At 35.8% G+C, this 13,542-nt stretch overlaps 1 protein-coding gene across 8 annotated transcripts in view; it reads right to left on the minus strand.

The window, feature by feature from the left end:
- PDE4D (phosphodiesterase 4D) overlaps nucleotides 1-13,542 on the minus strand; it is a 1,663,062-nt gene that overhangs the window by 1,062,304 nt on the left and 587,216 nt on the right. For all 8 annotated transcript variants that reach the window (XM_037799050.1, XM_037799045.1, XM_037799053.1 and 5 more), the window contains one exon: nucleotides 7,436-7,665. In XM_037799050.1, the coding sequence (XP_037654978.1) occupies nucleotides 7,436-7,665 (230 nt within the window). The remainder of the gene's footprint in view (nucleotides 1-7,435; nucleotides 7,666-13,542) is intronic.

Here is a 13,542-nt window from a genome sequence, read left to right on the forward strand (position 1 = left end):
TAAAATCTCCCCAAACACTTCTGTCATGAACAGTTCTGGATTAAACAGAGAGGTCAAACATGGTAGTGATTGGAGCAAAAGTGCAATCTGAGGAACTTAAAAATTATGATTCTCTGATGGACATAATGAAAAGAAAGTGCTTTTTTTCAGTTTTTCACTGTATCTGAGATAGTACTGTGACTTTGATCACTTTTCACAGAGAAATAAATGTTTCAATGGGTTCATTGAAAAAAAAAAAAAATGTGATCCCCAGCCAACCTATAGACTAAAACAAGTAAAAATGGCATGGGCAAGGTTTGAAAATCAGGACCAGATTCTTTCTGCCCTGGTAAAGGCACAAGGTGCCACTCTGCAGCATTTTCAAGACTTTGAGAGCCTGGTTAAATAGGAACCCATGATTACAAAAGTTAACCCCCACCTGGTACATGTTACTTTACTGATGCACAGATTTAGGGTAAAATATTGTGGTGTAGTATCAGTTCATTCAATATATCTATAATTAAAATATCAGAAAGTGTTCCAAGAATAAAGAAGCACCCCCGTACTCTGAAAAAGAAATTGAAGTTTGATAATTATCTTGCTATTTTATAAATTGAGTGTATAGCAGATATCATAAAGCTTTTTGAGATTCTATGATATGAGGGGAAAATTATCAGCATCTTTTCAGTTGTTTATTTTAGATTAGATTGAAGACTTGCTACTGATTCTGTAAAGAAGGTGTTGTTTATCAAGATATCATATTGTAAAGAGAAAATATTCCATCACTCTTAGAGTCTACTTTTAATCTTGAAAATCACAAATTTTAGGGCAAAAATAATACTAACTTTAACTAAGTCAGAATAAATGTTTAAGAAGCAAAAGGTTTGTGATGTTTTGGGGATACCTGAGAAGTTTAGACAACTAATAAATCAATAAATTATATTTAAATTAATCAAAGACAAATGGATCCAATTTCTTTTGCATAACCTGAATCTATAAGAAGACGGAAAATATTGCTTCCCAATTTCCTTGCAGGGATTATTTTTTAAACCACATACAGCTCAACAGTACTACAGTGTATTTCTAAGGACTCATTTACAATCACAATCTTTTATGCTTTGCCTAGTGAGCTGTAGAGCTTTCAAATAACTTTCAATAAGAACTTAGTTAAATTCCATGAAACTTGAGCACATAGCCAATATGAAGGTACAGATCTTATGGTAGTTTCACAAATCCTTAGATCCAAAAATATTTCAATTATGAAATGAACAATAGAAAAAAAAACTGTATTAAGTTAAAAAGAGAAAAAGTTGGAAGACCAGATAAGTCTGCTTTAGCCAAGCCTCTGTTTTCCTTCCTTTCATTTTCTATTTGGATTTTTATTCAGTAACAAAATACTGAAAATTACCACCTTTTTATGTTTATTATAATGTACTATGTGTGTTTGAGATGAAAAAATGGTTGATCAAAACATGTCTATGTCTAATTGTCACCTGGGATCAAACCCTCTGTGAATGAATTTCCCTAAAATCAAGGAAATATTTCTGGAAGATACTTGTAAAATGAAGCCTCATTTGATTAGAGCAATAATTCCCCCCTATGTTGGGGTGACCATTTCTTCCTTTAAAATCTTTTCATTTTCTTTTTTATAGGACATAGCAATACAAATTCACACAGTGTGCTTCTCCAGACAGGTAATAAACAGGGCACTAGCAATGAGAAAGTGTTTGCAATATTCTCCACCCACATGTATCTCTGAATATACATCCATCCAGAGGTGTGTCATCATGTCACAAGGGGACATTTTATTATGCATCATTTTATTATAGCTGATGCAGCAGTGAAACACAGCTAGGGAGATTTATCACTACCTACTTTTCCCCTCCCTCTGCTCCCAAACTTCCTACCAGCAGGCAGGGATCAATTTCCATACGTGGTAAGCTAAACCCTCCTCAGAGTATCGGGGTACATGGACCACCAGGGAAAATAAACCAGTGCCAGAGTTAGGGCCACAGGGAGCTCCAAATTCCTCCTAAGGACTCTGACCAGGGAAATACGTAGAATTCAGCCAGGGTTGTACAGAAGTAAAGCAGAAGAAAGGAAGGATGTCCATTCTCATTCCAGCCATAAGTGAACAACACTTGAAAGTAGGACGTGTGCAGGCAGATGCCAAATGTTGGACAAAGACTTCTTAACACAATTGTGACAGGTCTATAATAATATTAACTTTCTGAACCAGGAACAAATTTCTGGTTGACTCCTAAATCTTGAGAACATTCATCTCTTCTTCAAAAGTTATGATCTTTGGGGCTGATTTCAATACAGAAACTAAAATCATCAACAACAAATGTGATTTTCTCCCAAATAAGTATTGTTGTTGCTGTTGTGTTATATATAGAGTAAATGCTTATAATATGCAAAGAACAGTGCTCAGTATTTTATTTTCACAAACACTCCATACCATAAAGTAGGTACTCCAATTATTCCTATATTTGCCCTTGAGAAACTAGAAGCTTGGAGTGGTTAAGTAGCATTCCCAAGGTCATATAGCAAGTAACTGGTGAAACGAAACTCAAATTCAGACAATCTGCCTCCAGATCCCTGACACTTAACCACTACTACATTGCTATCAGCCCCCTGAACATCATTTCATTCTCAACTTTTCTTTGTCTGCCCCCTTACAGCCTGGATGTCCATTTGCTAACATTCAACTGTTCTTGTCTCCAAGCAAAATTGCCCTGCTAGTTAAATGCCATTCTTATAATGGTTTCCATTTATTATGCTGTGTCCACATCCCCATTTCCATTTTCCTCTCCACCCTCCACTACTTTACTCTTTACTTTACTCTTTTCCTTTTCATTGTTCCTTTTTTCCCTCCTATATCTTCATGTCCTCCTTTCTCTCTTCTCCCACCTAATTCCATCATCTCACCATCTCTCTCACCCTCATTTCTATGGCCATTCACTGACAATTTTCCCTCATTGCACATGTGCACACATACACACATGAAGACCAGGGGCCCTAAAGGTTACTACCATATTAAAAATAACAGAAATTTAAAAGGAAAGGGAAAGTCTGGGAGAAAATATTCACTTCAAAATATATACATCTGACAAAGAACTCGTGACTAGAATCTATTTTAAAAAGTCCCTGCAAATCAATAGGTAAAAGAAAAACTGGGCAAAATATACGGGCACAACACAAAAGGTATGCAAATAATAAATAAATATATTAACAGATAAACAATATCAGTACTCATCAGGGAGATATAAATTGAAACCACAATGAGATAATACTACACACTCACCAGATGGATAAAATGAAAAAGACTGAAAATACGAAGAGTTGGTAAGGATGGGAAAAACTGGAACTCCTACACAATGCTGGTGGGAAAGTGGTATACTACTTTGGAAAGCTATTTGGCAGTTTCTAATAAAAATAAACATATTCTTCCTATCACTCAGAAATTTCACTCCTACAAATCTACCCAAGAGATATGAGTGCCTATGTCCATAAAAAGACTTGTACAAGAATATGCATAGCAGCTTTATTCATAATAGCCCCAAACTAGAAACAACCCAAATGCCCATAAATTGGTGTATATTTTTTACTATATTCATACAACGGAATTTTACACTATAATAGAAAAAGGACTACTGATACCTTCACCAACACGGATAAATGTCACAAACACTTATACAATAGAAGCCAGACACAAAAGAGTTCATATTGTACAATCCACTTCTATGAAGTTCAATAACAGGCAAAACTAATCTTTAGTCACCAAATTCAGAGAGTGTGCTGTATTGACTGGAAAGGGACATGAGGGGACATTCTAGGGTGATGGAAATAGGGTAGTGGGTACCTAAGTGTATACATATATAAAAATTCATCAAGATGTGCACTTAAGATCTGTGTATTCTACCACAGGTAAATTGTATCTTAATAGAAAGGTTGATAAAAGCAACTGGCCAGAAAATTATTTAGAAGGGAAATATGGCAAGCTAGGACATTCCTAATTACCTCTTTGCCAAGTATATTTTAAAACAAGTGCATAACATTTCAAGCCAATAGTAATTGTCCCTCTTACTTCAAAGAGGATAGGTAAACAGCCGTGAAGCCTGAATGATTCCACCCTACGTGGAAAAATAACTGGTAGATGGATTGTAGGCTCTTGGCATCCCAGGTCATACAATTCTGTTTTGTGTTCATCTAAATTTTCTAAACATTGCTAAATTAAAACACACACAACCTTTTGGCTTAGGCATGTTCAAAGGGAATTGTTAAAGAGCACACATTTGAATGCATTCGTGTTGCCTGGGATAAACCCAAAGTAGTATTTATGGGAGTGATAATAAATAACATTTCTCTTGACCTCAGCATCTTGACCCAGGAACTCCAGGAGAAAGCTAATAGCTTTCATCCATAACATTCCTTTCAGCAAGGCAAAGTTTCCTTTCAGAAACCAATTATACTTGGGGGCCACCCGTGGTTTTCTAAAGAGGTGGAACAAGTCCCTAGGCCCATTGGAAGATTCTTGACTGTGCAAGTATCTGATGTACTGATATGCCAGAAGTAAGCAAAAGACACAGTGTTAAGAAGGAAAGGAAAGAAAAAAAAAAATACCAAGGGCATGAAGTCTCCTTTCCCCCAAGAGATTTGCAATTGCTCAAGTCTCAGTGTAGATTGAGAATTGGACGTGAGGGCATACTAACCTTTAATAACAGGGAATCTGACAGTAGACATCGTGGCTAAAATAGTCTAAATTTCCCATCATCCCTTTCTGATGGCTGTGAAGGAATCCAGGACTCTTAGCTAACTGAAATGGCTACAAAATGTGACTCCCATCTTCACCTCTTCTTCCAAAGCTGAGACATTCCAGTAAATTATACTCCTGAATTTTCTCTTTCTAAATATTCAATTTACAAACTTTTTGGCCACTCCCATCCATGGTTTCTCTTAGCTACCTTCTGGTACAGACAAGTTATCCCTGCTACACATCTTTAAAATGCCAATGCTTTCCTTCAAAATATTGAATAAATTTGGAAATGTTAAGCACAATTTAGCTTACACTTGATTCTTAGATTCTTGATTAAGAAGGAAACGGATTTTTGAACCAACAGAAGTGCTATGATGCAGACAATTATGAATCTCCAAGTTTCTTGGCGCTTGGAGACTATTTATTTGTTTTTAGCAACACATTCAAATTTAATTAAATGAGCTTAGCTTTTAGCTGAGACTTTTAATTATACACATTGCCTAACAACACAGAGATATATTAAATATACAGCTGCCTTTTCTTTTAAGGGCAGATAATATAACACCAGCTTGGAACTGGGAACGCATATTTAGCCATCAAATTTCTTGAGAGACCTAAATTATTTGCATACATCAGAAGCTTAAATTGGTTCATGTTTATCTTAATGGCAATCCTTTCTTCTTCAAATGTGGAGAAAGAAAGACAATGATTCTAAGATAAACCTGGAGTATAGAAAAGAGCTATCAGCAGACCTGAGACTGCTATCTTTAGAAAGGTCCATTTGCAAGGTTGATGTATGGGAACAATATCCCACTGTGCCTAAACTCTTGGCACAAACATCTTGGTTGATGCTGAACACAGCTTTCTTTCTTGGAGTCTGGAATTTTGGTATGTGCTAGGCAGAGGGTGCCTATGTGACCAACTCCCAATAAAATCCTTGACATCGTCTTTTATGGGTTTCCCTGGGCAGAAACATCATACACACGTTGCTACATTTTCATTGCCAGGGGAATATACTTCCCCTTCATGGTGGGGGCGGGGGGAAGCAGTGGGAAGTCCCCAAGTAATGCTTCAAAATCAGAATTTGTCATCTTTTTAATTTACGTGGTAATAATACTCCTCTTGCCTTTTAATAACACAGGTGCTTTAGACTCATCAGTCAACAGAGTTCAAATCAATTTCAATATCTTACATGAGAATGGCTGGTCACATTTTCATCTACTTTGTATATTTTTTTTCTGAACACAACTTTCCCAACAACTTTTAGGAAAATCTAAAAGCCATCTTCCCTAAAAATGCCTTGAACTTGGCAGAGAATGAGGAAGAATCACATTTACAGCATAATATATCTGTATATTCCTACAGTTCTAGCAAAATCCCAAGAGTCTGTAAGTGGGGACACAACTGGCTTCATCTTCTTTCCTTCTATTCAAGTTTGTTAAAAATGCAGTTGGACAACAGAACAAATAATGGGAGTTAAATCCTCCATTTTTCCCCTGTTCTAGTTTGTTAATGCTTCACTGGAGGATGGCCAATGGCGTCCGGAAAACCTCTGTTAGCTGGGAAGGCAAATGGCTGGTGTCTGCTCCAAAGTTCTGGTTTCAAAATGGCTTTCTCCCAGGATGTTCCTCTCTAGCAAGCTGGCTCCTCTTTAAAACGTCACTCACAGCTGCACTGAGTTCCTTCTCTTTGAGTCAGCTCATTTACATGGCTCCACTGATCAAGGCCCACCCTGAATGGGTGGGGCCGTGCCTCCATGGGAATATCTCATCAGAGTCATCACCCACCGCTGGGAGGGGCCCATTCCAAGCAAATCTAATCAGCACCAAAACGTCTGCCCCACAAGACTACATCAAAGATAATGGCATTTGGGGGACACAATACTTTCAAACTGGCACATCCCCCAATTTTTTTTTTTTTGACTGGTGACCTGGTTACTAAAGAGTAAAACCTCCACTGGTAAATAGCTGGAAAAAGAGTAAGGACACAGAACCATGGAGAATGTACAAATACTGTAGAAAGTAGGAAATAGAAATATTAGATGATGGAGACATGTGTGGGATTCTTCTATAGGTAATGATACAAAATAAAATGCCTCATGCTGGGAACTGAGAGGGTATCTGGTAAGCAACACCTCAAAGTGTCAAAGGCCAAATTACTAGGCTCACGAATATAATTGCATATTTCCTTTGAGTCTAATTACAGTACAATCTATGCTTGATTCCAAATTCATTTTGCATCAATGAACATTGACTACTGTTTCCAGATATGTAAGCCTAAATGATAATTTGCCCATTAGTTCTCATTTGTTAAGACTTTTTCTACTAAATCACATATGACCAATATTAATTTTCCAAGTGTAACTGCCCTTTCCTGGGTGCTTATTATCATTCACCAATACATTTTCAACTCCTCCTTGTAAAACAATTTGACTAAATTTTCCAAGTGCAATTGCCCTTTCCTGGGTGCTTATTATCATTCACCAACACATTTTCAACTCCTTCTCGTAAAACAATTGACTAAAAGGTCTCCGCTCACAGAGACTTCACCTGAGCAATATCATCCTCCTTTCTTTTGACTCCAGAAAGCTCATTTTTCTCCCACTCAAATAAAGCAATGAGCCACAAAACCTCAAAAGACCACAGATAGCAATCAGCATCCAAAATATAATTGGGAAACGTCCCCAAGGGCACTCACCCACTGGAGTCTGCAGAAGTGATGGCAATAAGTGGGAGAATCTTCAAGGGGAGGCTGGTTGGTCTGTGCAGGGTCTCGGATTCACTTTTCAAGTCAGCTTGTTCCAACTGCCTGAAGGCTAGAGGGGGAAGCTGGACACTGCGGCAAGAGAGTCTCCGGACCAGATAGGGTTCCATGCCTCGGAAAGGGTCTTCCTCTCCGTTACCGGAATGTAGCGTTTCCTCAGAGGCCTAAGGCAAAGTTCCAGAAAGTACATGTCATCAAGAAAAGGCCCAATGTTTTTCATTACATAATGGCTATATACTTTGGGGGAAAGAAATTAAGTTAACCTTACACATGAAAAATGGTGAAAGAAATAAAAGCCATCCACAGAATAATATTTGGTGAAAAGTTTAGAACTAAGAACTAAAATACAGGCTTATTTTAAGGATACTAAATTTGTTCACTGCTATATTTAGGTATGGCTCAGTTGTAACAGTTAACTGACATTTATAATAACCTCAGAATTTATGAGCCTTAGGCATAAATTTTATAAAATCAAGAGTAAATCAAAATGTATTTCTACCTTCTATGTAATGCAAAAATTCTTTTAATATATATCCTGACATATTCATGTGTTCTTATAAATACATATAAATACATATGTATATATATTCTTATAGATCTTATAGGTATTCTATATGTACGTGTGCGCGCACACACACACACACTCGCACATTTCTCCCACATACATGAAGAGACAGGAAGAAAATGAGTCCTATTTTTTCTTCATACTTAGGGCCATATTTATAAAACATTTTCATACGTCACATTACTTGGACACTCTCTGGTAAAGTTTTGTAATATGCTTTGTGAAGCAAAACTGGCCTGAGAAGAAAATCTGAGTATCTTGTAGAATGATACTGAAATCACAATAGATTTTTTTCAAATTTGATCTATATGAGCCACAGGCAAAGGCAAATTAATTGTAGAAAACAGTAAAACATTCAGTACTTCGATTTTAATTTTTCTAAGGAAAAATATACCACTATGTGAGCAGTAATTATTTCCAAGTGGTTGGAAGTTCTACTCTGGCAACATTTATTGCATCCACTTAGGTAGAATTAGAGAGTCACCAAATGTTACAAAGTAACATGCTGCAGTAGAGCACCTGGGATTTAGAATCCGTGTATTGCCACTTTACTAAGTGTATTCTTAGAGTGTTGCTCATCTCTCTAAGGCTTCCATTCCTTTATCATGAAAATGGGGATACTATTTACTCACAAGAATTAAGTGAGATCATGCCCATAATGTGCAATGTGGTAAGCAATCATAAAGGGCAATTCCTTTTCTTTCTGAGTTTTATAGGTGAAGAAACTAACCCAGGGAGGCAGAGTCCTTTTTCCAACCAAAATTAGGTTGTAAGCTAAAAGTGAATGGACTTGGGAGCAGTCCAGGCCTAATTTAGAGTATCTGTGGTATTGCTTATTATTTTAATATCTTTAGACAAGTAACTTGGTTTTGCTGAGGTTGTTTCTCTATCTGAAAAAGGAGGATAATGACATTTACCTTTCAGGACCATTGTCTGGACCAGAAATACGAAATATTTGAAGCATCCATATATGGCACAGAGTTTGCTCTTTACAAAATTGAAGCTTCTAGTATTATAATCTGGGCTAATTCCTTTTATATTTTCAGAGCAGTATACTGCATTTGATAGTTCATTCATCGATTTTGATTTCTAAATAGAAAATTTATCTCTTTCTGATTTATATCTTTGAAAAATCTGAAAGGATATGCAATGGACTCAACCTTGGGTTGTATTGTACAATTTTACGGGGAAAAAGGATAAAAGAAGGACACCTAGAAGGTAAAGAAGAGAGTGAAGCTAAAAACAAAGCTAATTTACTCCAAAACCCAGATGTGGAGATCTAGATTATATGGATTTGTGCTTTGAGAAATCTACTTGCTTTGTAAAACAACAATAATAATCATGGCTACTATTCATTGAGTCCTTATTAAGTGGTGCTGGGTTTTACATAAACCATCTCATTTAAATTTTACTAAAATCCTTTGAACTAGGTCCAATTACCACCACCCCAACATCCCCCACCCCCCATTTTACATATAAAGAAACAGCAGTCTATAAAATAGCATGTCTTGGCCATACATCCATGTGGCTAATGGAGTAACCAATCTTCCCAGTTTTCCTGGAACTTTCTGGTCTTAGCAACTGTAAGTCCCTAGTACTGGAAAATCCCCAGTTCCAGGCAAACCAGGATGGCTGGTCACAATACAAGTCAGGACTCAAATCTGAATTTCTTTTCTTTAAACCTGGAGCTAATATCCACTAAGTTGTGCTACCCCTAAGTACTGTCCCTGGCAGAGTGAATGCTATGAAAAAAAGAACAGAATACATACATATATATCATACATTAAAATAAGCCTCACATTTTCATTAAAAATTTTTAATAGAATTGAGGTCAGGACAGCCCTACATAAACATTGGAAACTAGCAATAATCCTTGTTGATTAAATCAGGAGACAGACCTTGCAGGCCTGGCCTGACTCGGCCACTAATTACTTACGTGGTTTTAAGAAGTCATTTAACCTCTCTGGGCCTTAGTTTCCTTAGACCTAAAATTCAGAGGTTGCACAAAATGAACTTTTAAATCAATTTCTGTTCTGAAATACTCTGATTTTATAACTTCTAATGGCAAAATACACATTTAGTGAGATGACGGACATAGAAAATCAAAGGAAAACATGCACATGCACATTCTTAGCTTTTAGACTGGGAAACTGAGCCTAAGCAAGCTTGTGAAGTTCACCCAAGGAAAGAACTGTAAGCTTAACCTACACTCTTGAATTGCTAACTGGTCACAATTTACTTCATTCATTTCTAGAGAGAAGTTAATGAGAAATGTGTTGATACACTTCTTCAGGACGAACATGGAAAAGAAAGACAAAGGGTAAGCCTGGCAAAGCTTTAGCAACAGTGAATACACCTGGACAAAGTTAACATCTTTTGTATAAGCACTTAGTTGCCCAGTCTGGACATTAATATTGTAACTACAAAAAAGCTTTTTTTAACTGTATTCCACTGGAAGGCAATAGTTGAAATAATTGTTGTAACTTCTTTTTTTAAATTTTATTCTATTAAAGAAATCGTGGGTTTATAGAACATGCAGAAAATACATGATTCCCGTATACCACCCTATTATTAACACCTTGCATTGGTGTGGTACTTTTGTTACAATTGATGACAGCACACTTTTATAATTGTACTATAGTCCATGGTTTAACTTAAGGTTCACTATTTGTGTAATATAGTTCCATGGACTTTTTTTTAAATTTTTATACTATTACTATTTATATAACCTAAAATTTCCCCTTTTAACCACATTTAGATATATATTTCCATGCTTTTAATTATGTTCACAATGTTGTGCTACTATCGCCATCATCCATTACCAAAACATTCCATAATTACAAATAGGAACTCTGTACATTTTAAACCGTAACTCCCTATTCCCTAAGAGAACTATCTCTACTAAAAAAAAGTTTATATGAGTTTTATATGAATGTTCATCCACTGTCAGTTTAAGCGCAAACTTCCTATTGAGTATTTTTATCTAAATAATAAAAGTGATAAAGCAGATGTCTTTATTCTAACTTTTACATCTCACAAACAGCGTAACAAGTGGCCCTTTTATCTCCCTGATCAATGCATACCCATTGTGCTTCAGAAATAAGTAGAACAAATTTATCTTGGAGAAGCTGGAGGTTAAATGCCCTTATTTAGGAAAGAAATATAAAACTGGCCACCAGGGCAATATTTATCCTGTGTTATAATTGTTGGAAAATGGTGTTTTTCAAGAGATTCAAAAAAAAGATAGTATTTCTAACATCTGTAAGCCATTAGTTCTCAAATTGTGATGCTCAAATCCCCTGCCTGAGAATCACAGCAGGTGTTTGCTAAAATTCAGACTCCCAGGCCTCATTCTAGACCTCTTTAATCACAATCTTTATGCATAGGGCCTGGGAATATGCATGATTATCAGTATGTGTGTTTGCACACTAAAGTTTGAGAACTAATGGTTTTGATGTTTTAGACATAGTCTAATAAGATAGTTTGGCAACGATCCAAATATGAAGATGTTCACTGCAGCCCACTTATAAAAACAAATAACTGGTTACAATCTAATTGCTGTGCTGAAGGATTTGCTTAATAAATTTTGATACATCATATGATGAAATACTATGAGGCTATTAAAATGATGCAGAAGAATATGTGATTATGTTCATGATACAATGTTGAGTGAAAAGAACAAATTACCAAATGATCTCATTTTTGTAAACCAACAACACTGAAACAAAACAAAGCAAAAATCCAGTGTGTATTATAGTCATATAAAAATTCTAGAAGGATATACCCAGTTCTTTAAAAATGGTTCTCTCTTGATGGTGGTATTGGTGGTGACTTTGTTATCACATTTGTGTTTATTACTAGTTTCGACAGTCCCTATAACCCAAATACACTATTTTGGAATTTGAAAGTACAGTAATGTCATAATAATAAAATGAAACAAAATTCAACTTGCTATTGATTGGACCTAGAACTATCTGTCATTCAGCTTCTAGGTATGTACTACCCAAAGAGAAGAAATATTTAAATGTTTGAATCAGTTTAATGTCAACCTCTGATATTGCAATGAGATGAAATTTTCCTGATAATTAGTCAACTTATTTGGAATAGTTGACAGAAAAATAACTTCAAAGTAATGCTTTTCATTGTTATGACAAATATTTCTCTGAAAAATATACCTAAAGAAATCATTTCAGAACGATTGTCAGAATGGTTGCTATTAATCTCTCAATTTTTTCTATTTTTCATATGAATACATAAAAGTGAAATGTTCTATAGGTAAATCCCCTTAAAATGTATATCCTTTGGCATTGTAGGAGAGAATGTTTCTTTCTGGGCACAAAGAAAGTCTTTAGTCTGCAAACTGTAGTGAAACGGTTTTGATTCGTTTCTATGTTCATTCCTTTCATTAGCCTGTAAGCAATGTGGAAGAAAGCATGCATACCATAGTAAAGTTTGTACGCCTAGCCTTCAACCAGTGCCCAGAACATAACCTATGATAAATAAATCTTGTTGAAGGACTGAATGAAGGAGCAAATAGATACACTTTTCTCTGTTTCTTCAACTACAAGAAATTTAGAAATGGGGAAATTGTATTTAGATATTGGATTTACTGATAATGCTGTATTTGTAACTACTAAAATGTTAGGAATGAGGCTGAAGCACATAACAGGGAATTTCTTTTAAAATTCCAAGACTTCAGCCACTCAGACTACTTCCATCTATCCCCAGAAAGAAGGTTTGAGCCTTCTTTCAAATGTATAGCCATTGTAAGAGTCTTTTCATCAAAAAAAGAAATTTTACTTTCCAGGCCCTGAGTGCTTCCTCTGTAGAGAGCACTGTAGAAGTCAGCAGTGTTAATGTAGGTTTTCTGGAAGGGGGCAGATTAAGCCGAGGATAGGTTTCAATCAATTCCAGTGTTAAATCTCTTTATTCTTGTCTAATCAGTTTGCCACAAAATCCAGCTTTGATGAAGGAGAGCTTCCTTGTGTGTACATTCTTGGTCTAAATACGACAAGTTTTGAAAACTCAACCAACACTTTAAACACCCAAACACAAATTTAATAGGTTATTATGCTATATCAGTGAATTGAAGATCATCTTCACAATCTAAAAGTACCATAGACCAGAAGTAGACATTGTCTACATATGTTATTTGTGTATTTCTCCATGAAACCATTCACAGTACACTACACAATAATGGAACATCTAGTTTAAGATTCTATAAGGCTTATGCCAAGTGTTTCCCCCTGTAACTCATTAATCATTACAAGTGTTTTATCTCAAAATTAAATGCTAATGTTGCCCAAATAATCTTATAGGAAATTCACAATTCAAGGCAATAAAGATAAATACTTAAAGTCTTTTACTACTGAAAAGGGCATTGTACTGAATTAATACAACCCATTTTCAAATGTATATTCACATACTGATATAGAAAAGGCACTCTGGCAAAATGAATTCCATATAAAAATGAAAA

Source organism: Choloepus didactylus, chromosome 11 (assembly GCF_015220235.1).
Source record: "Choloepus didactylus isolate mChoDid1 chromosome 11, mChoDid1.pri, whole genome shotgun sequence".
In the NCBI taxonomy this organism is placed as follows: Eukaryota; Metazoa; Chordata; class Mammalia; order Pilosa; family Megalonychidae; genus Choloepus; species Choloepus didactylus.